The sequence below is a fragment of the Pezoporus flaviventris genome, unplaced genomic scaffold (genome assembly GCF_033815535.1).
Source record: "Pezoporus flaviventris isolate CSIRO_AGI_PZ_B2104156 unplaced genomic scaffold, CSIRO_AGI_Pfla_v1 ptg000083l, whole genome shotgun sequence".
Taxonomy (NCBI): domain Eukaryota; kingdom Metazoa; phylum Chordata; class Aves; order Psittaciformes; family Psittacidae; genus Pezoporus; species Pezoporus flaviventris.
Window position 1 is genome coordinate 10848381 of NW_026892631.1, and position 25089 is coordinate 10873469.

General features: G+C 42.9%; 1 protein-coding gene across 3 annotated transcripts in view; it reads left to right on the forward strand.

The window, feature by feature from the left end:
- The first annotated feature begins 352 nt into the window (after nucleotides 1–352).
- The window catches only part of PRKCE (protein kinase C epsilon), a 287890-nt gene continuing 263153 nt past the window's right edge, over nucleotides 353–25089 (forward strand). For all 3 annotated transcript variants that reach the window (XM_061475327.1, XM_061475329.1, XM_061475330.1), the window contains exon 1: nucleotides 353–1523. In XM_061475327.1, the coding sequence (XP_061331311.1) occupies nucleotides 1176–1523 (348 nt within the window). In that variant the 5' untranslated portion in view covers nucleotides 353–1175. The remainder of the gene's footprint in view (nucleotides 1524–25089) is intronic.

Below are 25089 nucleotides of genomic sequence, written 5' to 3' on the forward strand. Positions count from 1 at the left end.
GGGCGGGGAGGAAGGCGGCCGGGGGTGCTTTTTCCACGCTCGGTTCGCCGCTTTATGCTGTGAGGGGGAAGTGGGGAGCCGTTCACACACAGACCGCCCGGCCTGGGGAGGACCCCCGGCTGCCTTGCCCGGCTGGCCGGGGCCGCGCTGCTCCTCCAACAGGCAAAACTTTCCAGGCGCGCAGGGCCGCGGCCGCTCCGCACGCTCGCAGTACACACACACACCACACACCACACACCCCACACACCACACACACACACACTGACGTCTTTTGCGCATTTCCTGCGCTGGAGAGAGCGGCGGAGCGGCACCGGCAGGCGGGCGGGGGCTGCGCGGAGGGAGGGAGGGAGGGAGGGAGGCGGGGAGGCGGGCGGGGGGCGGCCGGCGGCGGCGGCTCTGCCCATCGCCAGGGCGGCGGCCGCCCAGCCGGAGCCCGCCGAGACCCGCGCGGCCCGCTCCGCTGCCGTCGCCCCCCATGCGCGGGGGTCGCTGCGCTGGGTCCTTGGCCTTGGCGGCGGCGCGGGAGGAGAAGGAGGAGGAGGAGGAGGCGGCGAGGCAGGACGGGCGGCTCCGGGCTCCGGCGCGGATGGAAGGTCCCCGGGTGGATGTCTGCTGAGCGGAGGCTGTGCAGTAGGCAGGGCTGGTGGGTCGGTCGGTGTTTCTGATTTGTGTGTGTGTGTGTATGCGGGTGTGTGTGTATTGTTGTGCGGCGCACGGGCAGGACTGGCGTGTGCGGGAGCCTGGGGTCGCGGCTCTGCCTCTTCTGCAAAGGCTGAGCCAGGATTATGGTCTAGGTGGAGGGACGGGGCTCTTGCGTACCCCCAGGGTTGATTATGCGCGGGTTTTGACTGCATTCGGGGGTTGCTGCAGCCGCGGACGCCTCCCCCTCCCCGGCGGCCCCCCTCCCTTGTTTTCCGTTAGAAACACGGGCAAGAAAATAAATGTATTCACTGGGTGTCGCAAGAGCAAAGGCTAAATAATCAAAGGTAACAGCAGCAGCAGCAAAGCAAAGAGACCCGCACTCTACCCTGCTCCCCCCACTCCCAGACCTGCCCTCCTATTTATTGGGGAGATCTCCCTCCCTCTTTCCCTCCCTCCCTCCCTCCCTCCCTCCCCGTCGGTGCGAGTGCGTTGTGCGAGTGTTTAATCCCGGGGAAAAGTGCAGCCATCCAGCCATGGTGGTTTTCAATGGGCTGCTGAAAATCAAGATCTGCGAGGCAGTGAATCTGAAACCCACGGCGTGGTCTCTGAGGCATGCGGTGGGTCCCAGGCCACAGACCTTTTTGCTGGACCCTTACATAGCCCTCAATGTGGACGACTCCAGGATCGGGCAAACCTCAACCAAGCAAAAGACCAACAGTCCTGCATGGAACGATGAATTTGTCACCGACGTTTGTAATGGCAGGAAGATAGAGATGGCTGTTTTCCACGATGCCCCCATCGGGTACGACGATTTTGTAGCTAACTGCACTATACAGTTTGAGGACTTGCTGCAGAACGGGAGTCGCCACTTCGAGGACTGGGTGAGTGCTCACGCTGTGGGTGCATCCGCGTTCATAGGGGTTTTGGTGGCATGGCTCTGGGTGCAACATCTGCCTTGCAGAGCTAGGTTGCCAAGGGCATGTAATGGCTCTGAAGGCTTTTTATTATTTCCATGCTTTGTTATATTGAGATAGTCATGGTTACTGTATATCTAATGCATGTGGTCTGCAGGCAAGGGAGGAAAGAAAAATATGCTGAATCTAAGTAAGAGATGCGTAATTACCACTTCAGTTTCTGAAATGATGTTACATAAATACAAGTCTAGTTATCTTACTGTGTTTGAAAAACCCCAACCAAATGCATCCCTACAGAACATTACCACAAAACCCAGATCCACCACTTGTACCGACTTCATCATTTTGGTGTGAATGCTCTTGGTCAGCCTGCCAGTAACAAGCCTTAAAAATCCAAAGCTGACCTCTGATACAAGACACTTTGGGGTCTTAGTGTCACTTCAAAGCTCAGTGCATCAGCACTGATGCTCCTCCTTCCTTCTCCCAGATGATTTACACCTTTATACATACAGCTAAAGCAGTGCTGCTTCAGATGCCTGAAATTGATGTAAGGGTCCTGGTGGATTTTGGCCCCAACCAGACAAATTCTCTTGCCTGTATACACAACGTGTCTCACAGCTTCCACAGTGTCTTAAAGACCCAGAGGTTATAGCGTGCCTCAGTGGGAGTACAAAACAGCTGGAGACCGCTTGGTCTAACATCCTCGGTTACTGTGATTTAACACGGAAAAAACCAAACAAACAAGAAGAGAAACACAGGAAACGTGAATATGCACATTTCACGTTTCTGCAGTTGAATGGTTAAATGGTATATCCTTTAGATGAGATATATACTAAAACCATAGTAGCTGCCTTGTCGGTTTCAATGTGTCCTGCTTGACCAGCCACTTGAAATGTGTATGCTCATCTTCTTGTGTATTTATTTGTTATGCCCAAGGATACTAGTGAGGGCAATATGTCTTTGTCAAACAAAGAACCCGGGACCAAAATAGTGAGAGTTAATAGTTCTGAGTTTCATGTATGCTTTGGGGCTTCTTTGCTTAATGCAGTGGTATAAAGGGATGTCAGAGTAATGGAAAAGCATGAAAGAATTTGGCTCTATTTCTGCTGATTAGGAGCTGAACAACTTTACTGTTTAAACTTCTATGTTTACAACTTCAAAATATTTTTCACTTACACTACACATTACATTGTGCTAATTAGCATCTAGATTATTCTGGTGCTCTGTAAAAGCTACATGTTAGTAAGGTTGGATGGTAAAACTGGCTGATAGGCAAAGGAAAAATAACCAAATCAGGAAAAGACAAATGCAGCAGTATTGCAGATGTCTTTTACCTGGGTTGAATGATAATGAAGTTGTTGTGGCTCTCCTGAAATCATGAGGGTTGGGGTTTCATCTTTGAGACCAACAGGATGAGGACGTCACCACAGATTTGTAGTGGAAAAAGTAATAATTTCATATGATCTTTTTGTGTATGGTGTGCGTTGTGGGCTCCAGCCAAACTGGAAGGACCTTGTAGGTTGCAGATGCCAAGTTGAGTTTTAGAGGGGCTGGTGTGCTGGGGTATATCCTGCTTTGATTTTTAAGGTGAACTTAAGCGTCTGAACGCATTCCCTAGATAAATAGTGGAATTTAACAGATTGAGGCCCATTGTAAACATGATTTGGGAGGAACTACATATCTGAATCAGATAAGTGCTGTGTTTTATTGCGCCAGGATTCATTGCTGTCCAGCATCCACTGGGTGGGAGGAGTCGAGGGAGTGACTATGCTTGTCTGTTGGTGTGACAGAATTGAGGACATGGCAGTGGATGTTAACTGGTCAGCTCATTACAATGCGGCTTCTGAAGCATCGCTTGCCTCGTTTTGTGCTGTAAATCTCCATAGTTTGGATGGTGTTTGTGGGTACAGGTAGTACACCACCCTCCCTGTATCACAGTTAGAATGGGTGGGGAGCAAAAATCCTCCCAGAAATTTCCCAAATCTTCCCATTTACTGAACTGTGTCACTGTAATTGTAATGCCAAGTGTGTTTATTGGATTGTTAATAGATAGGGACCTTCAGAGAACCAGCTCTTACAAAATTACACTGTTCTTTGTCTGATTTCACTGAGTTGAAATAAGGCCTGGGGGCATGACATCTCTATAGAATCCGTAGTAAAGTAAATAGATTTCTTGGCATCTTCATCAGTATCTGGAGTGTGTATTAAAACCTGAAAAAGAGAAGTTGTCTGTGAAATGAATGGGTTTCACAGTACAAGAAAACGCATGTGGCCTGCCTGAACCAGCGTTAGACTGAGATCTGTTGGTACTAAACAGTTTCTTCTGTTTAATAAGAGGACTAATTCCTTCATTTCATTCTTGGCGTTTAGGGCAGATATTTTTTGTAGTGCTCTTTTCCAACTTTATGACAAGCAAATTAAAAGCAGCAATCACAGGAACCCATTCCTCCTAACTGCCTGAAATGTCAAATAAATGCAACCTAAGAAACACTCTTGGAGACTATAAAGCCTTTTTATGCTATTCTAAGGGTTTCCCTTCGAGCAGTCCTGAAAGTTTAACTGGGTACCACATACTTGTTGAGTGTGTTTGGTGCAATTGCACTGCTGCCCCTCTTTACCTTCAGAGTGATGCAACAGTTCTTGCAGGGTGGACTGTCACTATTTAAATAGGCTTGAGAAAATACTCATGTGTTGAGAACAGGTCTTGTCCATATATTAATAGAATCATAGACTAGTTAGGGTTGGAAAGGACCTTCAGATCATCTAGTTCCAACCCCCCTGCCCTGGGCAGGAGCACCTCACACTAAACCATGTCACCCAAGGCTCTGTCTGACCTGGCCTTGAGCGCCACTAGGGCTAATAGCTTTAATGCTTTCAATTCCATATAATACTGTGTATATTTTTACAAAGAAATTATAATATTTGTTTTATAACAACTGCACTAGGGTCAAGGTTGTGTTACTTACCCTGTCATATATTTCTAGGTGCTTGTTAGGAGTCCAAAATGCAAAAAATAGCTAGCAAAGCAATAATATTTTAGGGTGTTTTTTCCCTAAAAAGGGACTGTTTCTCTCTTTAGCCAGCTCACCTACTTTGGTTGGGTTTTGCCATTGTGCACATCCTTGGGTTTTTTGTAACAGATGATTTATTTACTTATTTTCTTTCTCATTTTTAGGAAAATACTGGGTATTTTTCTCACTGTCAAGCCTGTGCTATATACTGATGCCATGGTTACAGTGGAAACACTAATGATAAACAAGTACAAAGCCTGAAATCACGATAGCTTCTATTGTTTTAGGACAAATCAGATAAATATGCAAAATCCTGGTTCCTTTTATCTACAGAGTATTCAGCTGTTGCTAAAATGATTTTTAACTTTATGCTATTTATACTCCCTGAATGTGTGTGTGTGTATATATATATATACACACATATATATGTATATCTATATATGTATATGTGTGTATATATATAGATAGATAAGATAAATCCCAATCAACAAAGTTGTGGCCTAAAACAGGGATTAAGGTTTTACTGGATGGAAGCTTTTACACCAACTATATACTTCCCCCCCCCCCCCCCCCAAATCAATATGAAATGTTTGTGTTTCTGAAAAATGTGTAGCGACAACTAAAAGATGGCTGCTTTTCCAGTGGTGCATCAGTACGGCCACAGCGCAGGAAAAGTGTCAGGTTTGCAGATTTTTTTAGCCATGGCTACGCTGCAGTTTTAAAGAGAGCTTTGGATTGATGGCATTAGAGGCTTTTCTAGGAGCGCGTAAAATGTTATGCAGAATGGCACAGGGTGTTGAAGAGGATGTTGGTGAACTTGCGCTCTGAAAAATACAGAGTACAGAATGGTAAATAACCTGCAAGCTCTGAGTGGGAAACAAACTAATAATATGGAGGCTGTGGCTATGTATTTTTTGTGTTAGGTAATACAGGTAATGATAAAGTATGTCTATATCTACCCTTCTTACATGTGGCATATGTATGCGTTGCACCTGGGGTGGTAGTGCAGCTGCATTTGGATCAGTGGAACTGAGATCAGGAAGGAAAATACTGTTGAAATTTAGCCTTGTGGTTACACTCCTGTGAGTTAGCGCGATCAATGTTTATGTGTTTGGACAATTGGTAGTATGGGTTCTGAGTTCAAGTCCGCTTTCCAGACCTGACGATAGATGAAATCAGTGTGGTTGGACCTATGCCAAAGACTCCATCTAAGGGGTCTTAGCCATTAGTCCGGCTGTACACGAGAAAACCCATTGAGTTGTCGTAAGAAATCCTTTTGCAGGCTGAGTAGTAGCACTCACTAAACCAGTTAGGACATCACAGCATTTAGCAAGAAAAGCCTCTGTTTCCACTGAAAATATTTTACAGCTATATTTAGGTTAACGAAACAAGCTTAATTTTCTGCTCCCTTAAAAATAATCCATAATGCTGTCAGGAAAAAAATAAACCACAGATTTCAGAGGGCTTTACTTTGCTAGTCCTAAATATCTCCCACACTATTTTTACTGTCTTTTCTTTTCAGTGTTGCTTCTTAAGATCTAAATTTAAAATGTTGGACTTTCTTGAAAGCATCCTTTCAGTTTTATCTGTGTGAAGTTAGTCATGCAACTGTGCCACCATTGCCTAGATCAAGTTTATGAATAGCAAGTTGGTGATGAGTTACAGGAGGAAGTACACTCTTTTGCATACCTGTTGATCTATTGAGTTATGTATTTTCATGTCGTGGTTTTAGTGTACTGTTGAAGGAATTATCCTATGAGGATGATCAGGGGACTGGAGCACCTCCCGTATGAAGACAGGCTGAGGAAGTTGGGGCTGTTCATCCTGAAGAAGAGAAGGCTGCGTGGAGACCTCATAGCAGCCTTCCAGTTTCTGAAAGGGGCCTATAGGGATGCTGGGGAGGGACTCTTCATTAGAGACTGTAGTGACAGGACAAGGGGTAACGGGTTCAAACTTAAACAGGGGAAGTTTAGATTGGATATAAGGAGGAAATTCTTTCCTGTTAGGGTGGTGAGGCACTGGAATGGGTTGCCCAGGGAGGTTGTGAATGCTCCACCCCTGGCAGTGTTCAAGACCAGGTTGGACGAGGCCTTGGGTGAGATGGTTTAGTGTGAGGTGTCCCTGCCCATGGCAGGGGGGTTGGAACTAGATGATCTTAAGGTCCTTTCCAACCCTAACTATTCTATGATTCTATTGGAAAGACTAGGTGTTTTAAATTGCAGTCTGTACAATCAGGCACCTTAACAGAGCTCTGAATGTCACCCAAAAGGCAATAGCAGAAGAGGAGTTAAAACCCTTGTGAGCCCTTGGTCCTGTGAGCTGTCCATGGATGTGAGAAGTAAAACTGTGTCCTTCCAGGCCTCTAAGCTGAATTAACCAGAAAGACTATTTAGGTGCTTATCAGAGCTTTCCTGTTAGTGTTGTGTTGGGGTGTTTTGCCTGTGTTTTGTTGTTTGGGTTTTTTTTTATCTTGTTTTCTTTTTAATGCCATTTTTGGTGCTGAAGTGGAAACTCCTTTCAGTCAGCAGGTGATCCTTGGCCGGCAGAGGGGAATCATCATCATTTCAGTGCAGCTCACCCTGTGCTTTAACCTCTGCTTGTGCCCTACACTGCTGAAGGTTGACACTGGGCTAGCAGGGTGTCATTGTAGTGTGGTTTCATTTTTATTTTCATCCCCTCGCTGGACTTATCTGTGCTGATGGTGTTGAAGGGCCTAGGGTTTTGCTTGTGAAAGCTTTACATCTCATCTAAACTGTGGTTCTTGGGCTGCTGAAAAGCGTTGTTACTAGAAGGGTGTTTGTTGAAATGAAAGGGAAATTGCTGTCCCGTTTGCTAGGTGCATGACAAGACTGTCATGGAGCAAAGGTTGAGGGAGAGGGGTGAAGGTGGGAGAGCTACCAGGGATCAGCAGGGTTTCACAGGGACTTGGTGTAATTGTGAGGGGTGGTAGTCGTCAGGGGGAGATGGGGATATGGGAAAGCACTTTGTAAAGGTTTTGATCTTCCTTTGCCTTCTCCCCCGGCTTGTCTCCCTCCTGTGCCTCCTCTTTTCCCTCTCTGTTGGGGATGTGGTACAGTCACCACGCAGCTCACCCACTATCTTGTATCAAACCCTTTCTGCAGCTGCATAAATCTACTCCTACTCCCTGCTAGGAATGTTCTCTCCTAACAGCTCCTGTGTACCTGCAGTGCTTTCCCAGCCTGCTGAGAAGCAATAGAGGGGGGGGAAAAAGCTGCCTTTGTAGTTGCTGCTTCAGGGAAAGAGGAGGGACAAAGTGGGGAATGGAAGACATGAGAGAGATGAAGCATGGAGAGAAACCTGGGGGAGGGTAGTGAATAGTTGCTGCTGCCCTGCATACCCCAGCTGCCCTTTTGGCAATAGCAGAAAGCTACACAAGTAGGAGACGGGGATGAGCTGGCACAGGCAAATTGACTGGTTGAAGGCCGTATGTTGCTCACTGACCTGTTTGTTGTGTTTCGGGGTGGTTTTTTTCCCCTGCTTTGCTCGGTGCCTAGCTTTTGAAGTCTCACTTCAGACTTGAAGAAAAACCCTCAGGGCGTGAAGAATGTGTAGTAGAGCATGCATTTCACTTAGTCCTCAATTATTATACACATAGGTCAGGATTTGATCCTGTGATTGATTAGAAACTCATCCTATTGTTGCCAATATCAGCACTGACATAAAATCCCATGTAGTGAAAGTAATTCTAGTGAACTCTGTAGAAAGTATTTGTTAGAACAAAGTTACCAGTAGCAAGAGTCCAGTTGATAGGTGTTAATTCAAAGCTAGACTTACATGTCATTCTCCTGTCACTTCAGAGACAGCGTGTATCATTATTCCAGCTCCAGCCTTCCATAGATGCGATGCAGAACTTAACGGTTGTGAGCAAACCACTGATCTCACTGGATTCACTGTATTTCATGCAGGCCTGTGTTTAAACTGTTTCCTGAACAGGAGCCTGTGTTCCAAAGGGAAGCCAAGAATAAGTAAGATTTAACAACATCCTTTACTTTTCTTTTACTCTTACTGATTTATTATTCTTCTGCAAATCTTGCACATGCAAGCCTGGTTTCTGCTCTCCTCAGCCGCCAAATCTAAATCATTCAAGAATTCCCCTTCAAGAATTCTTTTAATAGTGCCGAAATGAGGATTTGATTTAAGTTGGAATTGTCGGCCTTGGCATCTAAGTGTGATTAGTTTCCACTCCCTAACTGAACTTCCATTTAAATGAACTTTTGGGGGGGGGGGGGGTGTCAAATTTTGAAGGGATGCTATGACTACAGTTTAAAAAACCAAATGATATTAGAGGTGAGAGCCTTTCTGCTTAGAATTGGATGGTGAAATTCAGTTATGCTTTACCCAGTGCTGTCTTCATGTTCTTTCCCTCACCCCAGTTATTGAACTGTGAGAGAAAGACATCTACAGTTCATGGTTAGAGAGGATTTGAAAACAGTACAAGTTTAACAAGTACAAGTTATAGAATCATAGGATCATAGAATAGTTAGGGTTGGAAAGGACCTTAAGATCATCCAGTTCCAACCCCCCTGCCATGGGCAGGGATACCTCACACTAAACCATCTCACCCAAGGCTTCGTCCAACCTGGCCTTGAGCACCACCAGGGATGGAGCATTCACAACCTCCCTGGGCAACCCATTCCAGTGCCTCACCACCCTCACAGGAAAGAATTTCCTCCTTATATCCAATTTAAACTTCCCCTGTTTAAGTTTGAACCCGTTCACCCCTTGTCCTGTCACTACAGTCTCTAATGAAGAGTCCCTCCCCAGCATCCCTATAGGCCCCCTTTCAGATACTGGAAGGCTGCTCTGAGGTCTCCATGCAGCCTTCTCTTCTCCAGGCTGAACAGCCCCAACTGTTTATGGGAACAGATTATGGGAAGTCCATGGTGAAAGAGAACTGAGACTTTCCCTCCATCCACGTGGAAAGCTAGGGCTAGAATTATCTGGATATGAAATAAGATCAGAAGTCCAAAGACAGACTGGAAAACTGCCAGTTTGTGGGGGACAACCAAACAAATCCTTTTGTCAAGCTAGGCAGAGCAAGGTCTGAAGAATGGGAATGTTTTGCATGCCCTTTTGAGTTGTGGACATCATAGCAGTTCCAGGGGTTTCTGCCTTTTGGGGCAAAGTGGTTATTTACAGGGGGCTGGGAAAAGGTTTTAACCTTGTGTTTGTAAGCGGCTGCTTTCCTGTTTGGGAGGCGTTCACTAGGAGATTTAAAATGTATAATATTGATATAAAACTGCAACTCTGAAGCTAACAAATAATTCTAGAGATTGGGTAACTCTCGTACCTCACACTGTATTTTAGTAAAGCAAGATGCAAATGAATAGGATGTAAGAACATCTGCAGACATCTGAGCGTTATTCACAGTCAGTAACTTGAGTTGCTACTAAGGTTGATTTCTGAGTGTCCTTGCACTTAAATTCCTCTAAGAGTTAAAAAATACGCAGTTATCATTGCCATGATTTAACAGAAGTTGCAGAAGCCAAGATTTCACATATTTCTGAATAGCACAGCTAAAAAGCCTAGTGATATTGGCATGTTCCCATTAAATATAGCAGGAGTTTTAACGTTTATTTTATTGGAATCAGTGTTAGAGAAATGCTGCACAGTTCTAAGAGTTTTTTCCCCTGCTGAACTCTGAAAGGCTCGAGTTGTTAAAGAACAGCAGTAAAGAAAGACAGTTGCTTTTAGAAGTAAGAAAGGAAAAGCCTGATTCCATTGGAGGCTTGCAGGCAGCCATTTGTGCCTTATATTGGCTAACTTGAACTGATTTAATTGTTCCAGACAATAGAATAATTTTGGTAGTTTCTGGTGTCCTGCTGGGCAATTTCATCACAGGCAGTAACAAAAACGCATGAATAATGGCTAGATGTTACCAGCTAAATTTCACGTCTGTATTGTTTGAAGTGAGCCTCCATTGTATCTCCGTATCTTAAATGTAGAGTAGGCAGACTTAATACTTAGTGTTTCCAGCTTAGTATCTTTACAGTATACATACACAACAAGCTTCTTATGGGGAACCAGGGTTTCTTACGCATTGTAGAACTTTTCAGTTTTCAGTACATTGAGCTTTTTAATGTTATTAAACATATATATAGCTTTGTCAATGTTAATATTTATAAGTATCTTTAGACTGTGACATGGTAGTAATGAAGCAGATGTAATGGCGGTGGAGTCATGAAGGGAAGACTGCTGCATATTCTGCATAGGTGATGAGGAAATGGTTGGAATTGCTTTGCTTCATTTCTCAAATTAAAAGCCAGAAAGACAGTAGTATTTTATCCTCCCTTCTTTTATTTCAGTCTCCTCGTCATCATCTGTTCTGTCTTCTTGCTGCCAATTCTCCATCTTTCTTTATCTGTTCTGGCTTCAAGATGGTCAAGAAATGCTAGGGCAGCCTTTACAGGATTGCATAAGATTTTGATGTTGGCAATGCCTGCAGGCTACGTGAATGAAATGTCCTGCTATAGATCTCTACAGAGACTTATTGCACATACAGTTTTCCTGCTGGGACCATATTTACTCACTGCATAAGTCTTTGCAGCTTTTGTCAACTTTCCTTTATTTCAAGGGGAGATTGATCCACGGTCTTTGAAGGTGATGAGTGAGAATGTGTTGGAAAAGGAGAGACTAAAGGTCACTTGTGCTGTGGCTACTTTGTTCTCTTTCTTATTTGGTTCTTGTTGGATTTGTTGAGGATTTTGTATTTATTCATTTTCCCTCTGTGTTTCCTTGCCTTTTGCTTCCTTGTAACCCCATAGTGCCTAGGCACCGCTTAAACATTTGACCTCATGGCCCACTTCTTTTCTCTTTAAACCACTGCTATCACCTTGTCTTGGCTGTTTTAATTTTCCCTTAATTTTTCTTGTTATTACTTCCCATATTGCTCTTATTCTCACTCTCTGTCTTTTTGTCACTCTGGTGGACCAGTGAGCTCCTTGTGCTAATGACATAAAAGCATCTTTAGTGTACGAAGCTCTATGGGATTTGCTCAGTCGCCCTTATCCAGAGCATGTCCTCATTGTGCTTCTCAGAAAGAGGAGGGGAGCCACCTGATCAGACTGGTGGCTGTTGGAGCAGTTGTCTTCAACCAGAAATGATGCACTGAGTTCCCAGTCAGTTATACAGTGGAAGTGGTTGAAGGAAGAAGTGTAATTCAGTTATGGTAGCTTTGAACTTCAGGCAAAATGCTCTGATTTTCATAGTCAGTGGGCTATTGAAAGAATGTGATCTGTTCCTGGAAATTGGACTCTCCCAAGCAATGGAAACTGTTGTAAAGTTTTAGCTGGTACTGACTGTTGGGGTTTTCAGGGACTCATCACAGAAAGTACCCGGTGTTGTTTGGTATTTTTATTTTATATAAAGCACAATTATGGTTTCTGTCTTCAGAAATCTACAGTCTGAGCACACATCAAAAAAGGCAGATTGGGGAAGCCAAAAGAAATAACAGGAAAATGCTTACTAGTGTGAAAGGCTGTAGCAATAGCTTAGCAGGAGCCTATCAGTTCAGCTTTGCTCGGTGCCCCTAACTTAAAATCACAAGGGGAGAGGCTATAGCGGAAATCGTGCTGGAGATGTTTGGAGATCCTAGTGCTTTGCGTGATGTGGTGTTTCTCTTCAAGGAGTTGATGGGTTTATCGGGGCAGCCCTTACGATCCAGTCTGTGATTCCCAAATTTCAAGTTATTTCTGAGCATCCTGTATAGTTTAAAGAATGTTTGGGATCACCCACTTTTAGGGAACTACAGGATTTTTCTGTACAATTCCCAGAAAGCTGCTATTAACTGTATTATTAAATTTGAGCCTTTTTCTTTATCAGTAGCTGAGTTAGAGCACAACCAGCACGATAATCAAATATAAATTAGTACATAAGATTAACAAAGGGTTAATCTTGTGTACTGATGTCATTGGGCTGAGATAAGCTTTGTTAAGTTTTGTTCCACACCTTTGCTCTTTGTGCCAGTAAGTGCTCAGAGCTGTGTCAAGGCTCTAAGTGGAGGAAAGAGGAAAGAAGAGTTTCATTAACCTCTCATACTGATTTTATAGAAGCATTACCCATTTTATCAGAAGCAAGCAACAGTGCTTTTCACCTAAAGAGCAAAACCTTGTAGCTCTTTCTGATAACCTTTATTCCATACTTTATTTACATATATATTTATGTAGCAAAGCTCATTACTTTAAGAAGAATATTGGTTTAGTGGTCATATTTAGGATGTAGCTTTGCATATGCATTTTTTTGTAAGGCCATATAAAATGTTTTAATATACAAATTCAGCTAAACTGGTTTTTAACAATTACATAGTACATTAGCAGCCCAGACACCATGAACTACACAAGTTCCTACGATCTCTTCAGGTGCTCTTTCCTTGCCAGTTCACATTCATTCTTTCTGTCTGCTTTGCAAGATGCCTTGGGTAGGGGTTACCATGTTATCTTCTTGTATGTGTCATTTAGGACTCTGGGGTCCCCATCCGTTTTTGAAAGGCATTTGCTATGCAGCAGTAACATGGTATAAAAAATTAGATCAGGTACAGTTGACCTCAGTTTGTTGTAGCCCAGTGCAGTGGGAAAAGCAGGAACTTTTCTGTGTTGGTTTTGTTGGTAAGCAGATGTGTGAGTAAGCAAAACCCAATATAAATATAAATATACACCTTCAACACAAAAGAACTTTAAGTGTAGTGTGTACCATACACTAGTGACTGGAAGGCAGACAGGGTGTAATTTGTCTTGCACACCAATTCAGAGCTGGTTTTCCTATATGGATGTTAATGGGACTTTATTTGGGTGGTGTTCCCTGTTTCTGAAACTGTTGAGGGTGTGAGTATCATTTAGCTGCATCCATAGTGATTCCTCTGTGGCACTAGCTGAGCTGGTGCCATCAACTGAATCCCTTGTATGTTTAATATTGCACTTAATGTATTTCTCAGTATTGAGGCCCATTGTCAATTCTTCAGATATGTGGAAGTCACATGAAGAATTTAGGCTCCTTTGCATCGGTGGTTATTTCAGTATTGTATCTGTAGTAGGCTCAGCTCTTAAACTACATCTGAATGAGTTTGGCACGTATATGGCTTCTTGCAAGTGGTATTGTTCAGAATGTTTTAAAGTAAAAAAAACCCAACCAAACCCTAACATTTTGTGGTGGGTTTTGGTTTGGTTTGTTTTTTTTCTGGCTGGTACTTCGTTAATAAAACAATAGTAAACCATTGGATATTTGAACAAATAAAACGAAACTGATCTCTAATCTTGTTTGAATGTACTCTGGCCATCAAACTGACAGGTTCTAACATGTTCCAACTGTTAATATTTGGTTTAAAATGGCTGCACTCTCCAGCCAAGTGCTGTTCTGCTGTATCGGCGTTATTAATACCATAAAGCTTTCAAAATCCTTCATGTAATCCAAAACTTACAGTTTTTTAAAATCAGATTTGAAATCAGACGTGAAGTGTGGGAATGTAGTTTTGTCTTTTATGCTGTTCCTGGATGACCAGGCTCAAGAAAAAGCATCTGACTGAAATGGAAGGCAGGCAGAGTGAGAAACAGGGGATAGCTCTGGTGAAGCCTCTCCTCCTTACAGCCATCTCCCACTGGACTGTATGGGCTTCTTCTATTTGGGACCTTGGCGTAATTGTGGCAGTGATCAGCAAGACAAATTACAGGCCCAGAGTTTTGTAGCACTGCCAAAAAGCTCGCAGCTCTTCCAGCAGCTGTGGATCAGCCCTGCGCCCTATTTGCAGGCTAGCAAGTAAAATCTGCCTCTCAGCAGCGGTGTGCCAGTCTGCAGGAGCCCCCTGTATGTAAGCTTTGTGCATGGTTAATCAACTGTACGGTGCAAATAACGTGAGGTCTTTGAGATGTTTTATGCACCCATGAAAATGGACTTGATGCTTGTGGTACCACCAGTGAGGCAGGGGTGAAGTGCTGAAATGTTCTCGGAGTGCATATGCAAACATTCGGCAGGGTGGCAGTTTTCCATGCAGGAGTTATTGCTTTCTCTTTGATAATACTCACTATGTGTTAGGTTGTGCAGAAACAGAGAACATGTAGTTTCTTCCTGGAGGAGCTTAAGCTGTAAAATAAGAAAACTTATTATCTCACTTTGGGTAATAAAGTCATAAACTACAGCATAAGATATCCACAGGTCTTGGACCTGTGTACCAAGATAGAAGTCACGTGCAAAAGCCATGGGAAATGAATAACAAAATACAAATCTATACTTTTCAGATCAGAAGTAGCAAAATAAGTAAATGGTGTGTTATTGCAACATTAAAAAATGCATTTGCTGGCCTTGGGGAAACAGTAGTTGTCTAACTGGGTCGGTAAGGGAGAGTGTTTTTATTCACATGAGTCAGCAGAGAAAGAGGCTGAAGCTTAAGTTGTGTGCCAAACCAAGGAACATGTAAATAAGACGGACAGTCAACAAAGTGAAGCCACTTTGTAATAGGCCAGATTACACAAATAAGGAAGATGATATTTGCAGCAGGCTTTATTTAAATGAAAGTTCCCAAATGTCATAACAGGTCACAAAGTAAAAATGTCTATGGTCAGGATTGCATGGTTTTCCTTAGTGTTTGTGCTAACAGGTGAGGTTGGTGAATTAATTTTCACCGTGTACAGAGTGTTCCTGATCCTGATTACTTTATGGTCTGAAGTTTTAGTGAGCCATAAGGTGATATGTAATAAGTTCATAATAATCTTGCATGCTGTGAACTTGTCAGACAAGTTTTTACATATTAAGTTGTCCTGCATATACATGTGATATAATGTGTTATCTCATCTCTCTTCTGTAATTTTTGTGTTTCTTTTGGTTCACATTTCCTTTAAACAAATGAGGATGTCATGAATAGGAAATGATGGAATGGGCATTCACTCATAATTCGGGTATAAAATCTTCTTATAAAAGCAATAATCCAGACCTTTATATCAGTGGTTCTGGGAGAGGCCTTTGTCCGCTTTGGATTTACACCTAGTGATAAGTAGATCTTATCTGTCTCAGGTAGGAATGAAATTCATCAGCAAAATACCTGAGTCTGGAGAATCTTGAGCATAGTCATCTTCACAGCATTCCTAAGAGGAAGTGTAATGGATGGAGAAACTGTATTCCTCCATGTCACCCGGAAGTATGGCACAAGCATGATGTTTTAATCTCGGAGTTTTGCAATGGAGGTATCAATATCCTCATTTCTACAGAGGGGAGACTGAGGCTGAGACATAGACTGTAGACTGCTGAAATAAGGTTTCTGCCTGACGCCTTTTAGATACCTCTCTTTCTGTCTTGCAGCTTCTTCCTCATCTGTCAATCACTCCTCTTGCAGTCTTTTTCTAAAAGAAAGATTTCTCCCATCACATTTCTATTTTGTTCTTTTAGCATATCTTTTGCAGGCTACTGGGTTTATGGTTTGGATGGGGTTTTTTATGTTTTAAATCTGCATCCACTTTGTTGTGGGAACGCTTCCATTCAGTTGTAGTGAACAAACAGAAATGCATGGCCTCTGTCCTACTGCATTCTTGACGCTGGAGCTTTCTCTGTAGAGGTATGGATCTATAAAGCCAGTCTTCCAGACTGTCACAGCAGAGTTAGTCAGTAGTTTGAAGCTGATCTGCCTCTCTGGATGCCTACTTGGGAGCAGCACCAGCTTTACTGTTTCAGCAAAAAAATTACCATCTAGATGTATCCTGCATGTATGTACTTGGAGTGCCTTCGGTATCAAGCCTACTGCTGTCAAAGGGGCTGAAGAGTTGGGTGTGCAAATCCTTTTGCAATGTAGAAGAAATCGTTTTGAGCACCTTTGAAAGTTGCCATCCAAACTCATTCTTTTGTATATTGTTTAGAATCCCATAACTGAAGTTCGTGTGGTAGAAGACAACAGCAGACAAAATGTAAGGTTACATATTTGTTGTTTGATGCACTAAATTCAGAGGAAAGGGGGCTTCTATTTGGGTTACTCATTTCAAGAAAAAGAACATCTTATTTTCAATTTTTAGGGCCTTGTCTTTGTTACTAGCAGTAGAAAGGCTTAGTATCGTACAGCTGGAGCTTTGTGAAGAGGGAGTAAGTGCAGCGGGTGTGTGCTGTAGAGCAGCCACACAGTGCACCAAAGCCTGATACCCCAACACCTGAGCATGTTTATAAAACAGATACTATGAGATTATATTGATGTTGCCTGCCTGGCGAATCACTAGCCTGTGGTGTCCCTGGTTTTGAAAAAGCCATGGTCGCTACAGCAGATACGCTAACATGATTTGGTGTTAACATGTTCCGCTTCAGGATTGATCCCGGGTGCGATAAATTTGATGCAGACTATAGCAGCTGAGGCTTTATGAACTGGAGAAAGAGAGATTCAGGACAAATCAAAGGAGGTGTCAGTTGAGCTTGATCAGAGTTGCTTTGCAGAATTAGTCGTTATTTCCTGTGTTTGGAGGTCAAATAAAGCGGGGGAAAGACACAGCTTATCTCTTGCCCTCCTTTCACAGTGAAGAAATGGCATTCTGTTGGGTCTTTTGATGTTTGTATTATTGAGCTTCCTGATCAGTATAAATTTAACAGCTGGACTTGTAAATGCAGTAAAGCTTTTTACTTGCAGTTCTTTGATCCTAAAGGTATCGTGCAGATGCTACGGAAGAAAAATGTTAAAATGTGGATTGTTAAGGTATCTCATAGTAAAAGTAGTCAGTGTCAGGAAACCAGTTTTGTGGTGTTAGGTGGATCTGAAAGCATTGGAGTGCAAAGGCAATAAACTCATGGCTTCACTTACTTAGCGTTTTCATCTGTTCATGAGAATTGACTTTAAACTCTCAACTTACGCGTTTCTGTGTGGTGACCCAAAACTTAATATTGACTTTGCAATACATTGATCAGTGACACACAGCAAGAAACCAGCGCCCTTAGAATAGTCTTATGGATTTGCTTGATTTCAAATGTATGTGGCTCATGAAACTCCACTAAAATACTAGCTTACGGGGTGTAGGTTAACAGCTTGATTTCTTACTGTAGGCTTATAATAGTGTGATACCTTCAACTGCAGAGAAGCTACCGCTTTCTTTTGTTAGGCAAACATGAGAAGACATGGTGCCCAGTTATAACTAATTCTCTTCAAATTCTCCTGGTGTCACAGGTTTACCCTCCTGGAACACTAATTATGGATGGGCTTTGTTGAGATGGAATGCTTTGAGTGCATACTAGAATTGAATGAGTTGAGTACAGTTTGTTTATTAACACTGTTGGCAGGTCCAGTGTGAGACCAGATCAGTCATCATCGCGTCACTGTGAAGTTCACATTTGTGTCCTCACTTCTTAAAATATGAATATAGGATGTTAGATGTTAATCTCAAGGCTGACATATTTCAACAGCAGAAAAAGAGAGTGTATGGGAGGGGTACCCAGCAGTCCTGAAAGGATCTCTGCTCATGGACCAGGTTCCCAGTAAGAGCCATAATTGAAGGCTCCTTTGTCCCTCAAATTGTCCTGGAGCTCAGGTTCCTCATCCTAGGGCTTACATCTTTAAACCCATGGGCTTGATGCTACTTTCCTTCAACTGTGTTAAGACTAAGGGAAAGCTAGTTTTCCAGTATCACTTCCCTCTTGAACCTTAGTCTCACAGTGGTACCACTAATGACTGTTTCAATGGTTGCTGTTTGCATTTGCTCCGTTGAGAAGTGCCTCACTTCTGTTCCTGGCAGAACTTAAAAATCACGGTGACAGGCTGCATTTATCAAAACTCCGATGAGGGATCCTGGTTCAGAAACAGAGGATATGGCCACAGAAAACCATGCATGTGCTAGCTCCATTTAAGAATAATTAAACAAATAAAGCCAAATTGGTTTTGGCTCCGAATAATTGGAGTACATGAGAGTAAAAAGGGGTGAAATAGCATTATTTATTTGGGTATGTATGGACAACTCATTCTGGATTCACCTTCCTGTTAGGAATCTAGGAAAGGAGATGCCATTCTCTACCACCTGTGTGTTCTTTTTTCCCCTGGAGAGAGACTGGCAGCAGCTTTAGTTACAGTTAACATATTTAATCATTAGAAAGCTTAATTTGAAGACCTACTTTGTTGCACTGTGTTTCCCAGTGGCTCTATCCAAATGTGAGCCTAGGTATAATGGATAAAGTTACAGTTAACATATTTAATCATAGAAAGCTTAATTTGAAGACCTACTTTCTTACATTGTGTTTCCCAGTGGCTCTATCCAAATGTGAGCCTAGGTATAATGGATAAAACACATTAAGGCTTTGAATATGTATCTTAGGAAGAGGTTGTGTTGACTGGAAGGGGAAACGCTGCTTAGCCTCCCTTTTAGGGCTGTCTAAATGATAACTATGTGAAAGCAGATACAGAAGGAAAATACGTTACTGAGAGAGAACAAAGCAAGTTTGGTCAGGTATTTCAAGGCCAAGGCAACTCAATTGAGTTATTACTGGCTCTTATTAGCATGCCTGAAATAAGTAATGTTCTTTGCTTAAGCTGGGTGGCCCTCAGAAAGGGGAGAGATTCTTTTCTGCCTTTTGAAATCATCAAAGAATATGAGAGTAATCATTTCCAAAGTTATCTCTATGTCAGAAAGCCTCCCTGTTCAGGATAAGCCAGGGTAAACAAAGGACAAATAGGAAGTGGCTTTTTAAAAGTATGGATTTGAACCTGTGAGGTGCTGAGTGTCTCCAGTTAAATGCTGGGCTTGCTTGATTCCCAAAAGGGTTTGTGGCTCTCAGTTCTCGACAGGATCAGGTCCTAAGATCAGATCTGCTCTCTAAAGTAAAATTGGGTTACAGATGTTAGGTTTTTTTAGCTGCCAATATTGCTTGCAGTGCACATCATCAGTGCTCTCGGTACATACACAGACATGTACAGCACTTGGGTCAGGATAGAAGCTGATCGACAGGGGCTGTATCACTTTCACATTTTCACTGTGTTTTGCACTAATAAGAGCTCTGATATGAAAATGAGACATCAAGAGCGTAAAGCAAAATAGCAGATGCTTACTGGCAAAAAGAAAAACCCTTCTTCAGTTTTGCTGTCATGGTTAGGAGCATTTGTACATGGTTTTCCCTTACATAGAGTAAAATAAGGCCAAATTTGTGTAGCACTTTTCATCAGTAGATTCCTAAGTGGATATCACTTTAATGACTGTATTGAATATGCAATCAAGACCTTAGGGTAGAGGAGCGTGTAGTGGTGTAGTGCTTCACTTTCAGATGAATTGCAAAGCCCTTCACATTTAGCTGCTTTGACTTCATTGGAGCCATTCGTGGTGTATGGGTATCTCAATACACCATAATCTGCATGGAGATTCAGAACTTGCAAAGGATGTTTGAATTCAGACTCCTCCTCTCCCACTAATGCATACTTTACTGTCCCTATGACGTTAGTTTGCTACCAATATTCTGATGGCAGTCATTGTCAGTGTTATTTGAACTAAGGGTGGGTATAATGAGACTTCACTGCTAGTCACTCTGAGGGGGAAAACTACCTGTTTCTTCACAGTAGCTTATAGAAGTTGCACAAGGAAATCTATATGCTCTAAGCATGAGCTGAGAAATGCATATCCAATAGTCAGACTGATCAAGTCCTCTTATAATTTATTGCTGTTATGATGAGCAAGCGGCTGAAATTTTTGCATCTGGTCATTGCAGCGTGTAGAAATCAAACTCTTCTCTACAATGGCCCTGAAGGTTTTAATGGCATGACAGAAATGAGGCATGCTTCCTTTCTTCTTTTTGCTGAAGTATTAAATCTATGCTACTGTTGTATAGACGGCTTGGAAGTCAAAGGGGTTTTGATTCAATTATACCTTTCCCAGGGTTTGTGTATTCTCTGTTTTCTGTGGCTTGAACAGAGCTTGGCCGTTCGTTGACCCTGCCAATACATGGATTATAAACAAATTGGAGGCAAAGGGGAGGCAAAATAGGCGGACTTTTAAAAGAAACAGTGCTTAAATCTACCGAAGCTCCTGCCTTGGGCTTCAGTGCTCAGAGTTTCATCAAACAGGTTCTTCCACCTCTGTTTCCTCATTCCTCCTGCGGAGAGTCAAGCTGACCATGCTCAGTTAATCACAAGGCTTCAGAGTCTTCCTTGTGCCTCCATGCCCGAGGACCAGCAGCACCCAGGAGATAGCCAAAGTACAGATCCTGAGCTATAATCATTTGAGGGGAGGACTTGGTGCATGGTGACACCTTCTGGGAGGCCACAGGGAGGCTAAACCGAATTTAGCAAGCAAGAAAGGAAGTTACTCTCCTGGGGTGGGAGGCAGCCTCCTGTCTAGCCTGGGGAGCCTTGTTTCCCACTGTGCAAAGGACAAGCCTGGGAAATACGGCATATTCCTCAATATACACTAATCTTCAGTGGGCAATATTGCATAATTGGGATATCATCATTTGGGAGAAATCAGTATTTCAAAGTCAGTGTTTCTCACTTTACCTAAAAGATGATTTTAACACTGAAATGCTGCATTAAAATCATCATCAGGTGGTAGAAAAGGGGAGCTGTGCTGACAGCTACACTTCTAACCTCCATTAGGGTACTGACTTCCTGTTAACATCTTGTGGATCCCAAGTATTTGATGTACAGGACTTCCCTGAAAAATACTGATAAGTGACTTCCTCCTGGGTTCTCAGTATGAAAATGTGAGCCTCAGACAGTGCCTTCTCTGAGAAAAGACCAGCCAAAATCTTACTCTTTGCTGTACATACATAACGTTCCAAATCAGTTGAACCTTAGCGATTAGTTTTGAAGCAGAAGATATGACTAAGTAATCAAGAGCTGGGGAAGAACTGTTCCCAGTTTCTTTACCAATACAAGGAATAAGTAGCTGTGGTATTTTTGGCTTGCAGGCTGTCGGCTTCAAAAGGGGAGTCCAGAAGCCCATAGAGCTTGGATAATACCTTGTGCTGGTTTTGAGCGTTAGGGCTAAATGTTCCTGTTTTTCCCTGAGTGTTAAGGAGCGGAGAGCATCGCATTTGTCCCCTCCTTTTTTATGGTATCTGAGAAATAAAGGGTGAGTCAAGAGGTACGCTTTCTGCAACTCTCATTCCTCTTTTAGCTTCTGAGGATTATCAGTCAATAGTGATACCTCAGTTAGTTTGGATTGGGTCTCTCTGAGGGCTCTGAAACCGTTCTCTGTGAGACAGGGCAGTCAGGAGCCTCTTGGGAAGGTCTCACATAGAGATCCTGCAAGCTAACACGGAGCACAAGGATGGGCTGTTGTTTGAGAGTTACTGAAATCTGTGTGCTCCTCTGGGTATCTGGTTGGCAACTGAGCTCTCAAATGACGAGGGTAAAGCTTTGTCCTCCCTCTTCCCTCACCCCCTTGTTTTCCACTGGAGAGTGTGAATCAAAGCTGGCAGAGCTGTTCATCCCACTAGGTAGCATTGCCTGAGTTGGGAGAGGAGGGAAGTGGAAAACAGGGATCGTAATCACAACACTAAACCAAATAAACAGCATCTGCAATACCTCAGTATTACCCAGAGAAATGTGTGTCACTGATAAATGAGCCTTGATATTGTTGTTAAAATGCTTATGAGAAGCTTATCATTGCAAGCCACGTGCAATCCTCTGTGGTCTTAATGCATTGATCTGTGTGGTGTAATGCTGTAACCTGGCTCAAGCAATACGCTCTCAAGATGAACTGCGAGGTTATTGGGTTGTACCTAGATTACTCCACAGTGGATGAGTTATAAAATTTGTTTATATATGTGGAACTCTCTGCTCCTGTATCTCTTTGTCACCAAGGCCTTATCACGTTAAGTAAGTGTGTAGGCTCTTGTGATACCTACAATCCCAGTGGATACCTCATCCCCAGGTGATTATGCATCCGAATATGGGCCAAACACAGGGGGATTGGGCAACAGATGTCCTTGCTGACGTGGTTATTCAGTAGTTACCCACTAGGAGGTTTCTTGCACCTTTGCTCAGTGTGTTTTGTGAGGGTTACTGAAAGATTTCTTCCCTCTGCAGACCTCTGACAGAAGCATGGCGGTTCCTGTTTTCCCTCTGGGGCTGCCAGAGCTAGCAGTTATTAAGTACAGTACCAACAGAAAGCTTTTCCCCCCCTCGCTGGGGTGTGTGATCATCAACTGCTTTGATTAACCAGTTCTGGGCCTTCAAGTGAGACATCGGGGTTTTTTCCACTCTTTGTAGTGTTTTTGGCAAGGGGTGGAGAAAATGCTGTCATTGCTCCCTTTTCTCTGCGAGGTTTTGTTTTCTGCTCTTTGTGCTCAAGCACCAAATGAAATGCTTTGCAAATAAACTCAGTATTAAAAAGTACTTCGTATTCCCTCCTCAGAGAGCTCCAGGGAGGATAAATAGGAACAGATCATATTGGGAAAATCTTTTCTCCCCCGTCCTCCTGAAAATAAAGCAGTCCCTCTGTTATTGAAATTTTCTGCAAGTAAACCACAGACAGACTGGCTGAGTGTGCGCAGCTCCAGGATGATAGCCTTGTTTCTGTTGTTGTTGGGCTTTGGGGGTTTTTAACTGCAGATTTAGCCATTACAAATTGAACCACTAAAAACACATCAGCGTTAGTTTGAAAGCTCACAGCAGATACAGCTCAGAGCAGGAAGTGAGGTGTTGTCCTTTTAAAGCCTGATACACAGAAAAGGGTATTTCTGACGCATGACCTTCAGTGAACAGGAATTCCTCTACTTAGAATCTCATCCTCACCGTGAACTTCAGTGCCGCAATTCATCCTCTCACAGCTGTGTGAGAAGTGACATATTGCGCCAAAGAGCACCCCAAGCACCAATGTTGAGAGATTTTGATCCTATTTTCTTAAATAAACAGCAAGAGCTTGCAAAATACAGAGCATGAGGTTTTACTGAGATGTGTCGTGTGTAAAGAAGTCATTTGAAGTGACAGGAGGGTTTTTTATTCAGTGGAGTTCATTGGCTGTTAGCTAAATAACTGGTCAGATTGTTGAAATACGTTTAACTATCTAATCCTGAGTATCACAATAGGAACTACTGGGGCTTAGGGTTTCTCGGGAATCTGGTTTGAATTTTGAGTGCCGAAGTATTTGAAACTGCACGCTGAAAAAAATCTGGCTCCGCACGCCCTTTCTTTGCATATCTTTGCTTTCACTTTTTTTTTCTCCCCCATTTTCTTTTGCTCTTTTTCCCTCCCTCCTCTGTTTTCAGTTTGAAGGCAGTGAAAGAGCACCTAGTAACTGGCAGGTCTGAGAAGAAGGCAAAAATCCTTTCGTGACCGTAGCAGGTGTGAGTCTGTAGTGGAGTGAATCAGCAGTGAGAACTTTGTGCACATACCCAGTACAAATGGAGTTAAATGCATGCAAAAATGCAGCCTTTTTGTCAGAGATGCAAACTCTGGAAGGCGTTGAATTGAAGCCTCTTTGGAGTGGGAGAGGAAAGTATCTGGCAGGCGTCTTTTTTAGGACTCTGCACTTCCAGCATTTGCCAGTTCCTGCTGTTTAACAGCCCAGATTTGCTAACCTCCGGGACATACGGCAAGGCCTACTTTTTTCTTCTGGCTCTTTGTGGAAGTGGGTGTTGGCTGGAGCTAGATAACGGTGAAGAGGGGATGTGCTGCTGAGATGGCTCCGTTTTTTTGCTTTTGCTTTTGTTTTGTTCGCTGGGTTATTTTATTTAACCTGAGGCGATTCATTTCTAGTGTTTGATTTGAAAAGCTTGCCAGTGGCGGAGATCACTGAGCAACATTCCATTGTCTGAGCAAGAAAATGGGTAAATAACAGTTTTGTAACTTGGATTCCCTATAAAGCATCGCAGCTGCTAGTTGATATACCCTGCATTGGTTTTATCTATAGGATGCGGTAAATATCTAAGAAGTTCTTTTCCCTGAGGAAGATGAATTCTCAAAAGCAAGTGAATGCAGTGCGTCCAAATAAATATAAGTGATAAGCCCTAATGAAGTGAAACTAAAGATCTTGTGGGACTCTCGGGTCCGTCAGGAGAAGGCAGTATGGCATAGGTGTCATGGTAGATGCTGATACTTCCATGCAGTAGCAGCACGGATCAGTCAATAGAGAACTTTGATCACAGGCCAGTTTGTACATTAATTCACAGACTGGGGATGGAGTCTAGATCCAAGGGCTTGTGCAGTCGTATACCTGGAGATACAGTGCCATGGCCTGTGTGAGAGAGATGTAAGCGTAGTGTCAGGTTGTACTCATTTTTAGTCAGTAAGAGGAGTTGCTCCTATTTGAGTTCAGTGTTATGTCATTGTAGTTAATGAACTTTTGACAGCTAGGTTTACCAGAACTGTTTTTAAGAGTATTTAGAAATGAATTGGTTGAGGACCAGGGCTGAACAGTATTGTAAAATGTTGGAAAATAAAGCATATGATGTCTCAATACAGAAAATCATGAACAGATATAAGCCCCACTTTAAAAAGTGTATATAATATGACTTTGCAGAAACTGTTCTGGCTTAATTATAGTAATGTGCCTAGAATTTTCCAGCGGGGTCATTTATTTAGAGTGTATGTCTCGTCTCTTATTACTATAACTACGGCTAAGCCTGTTGTT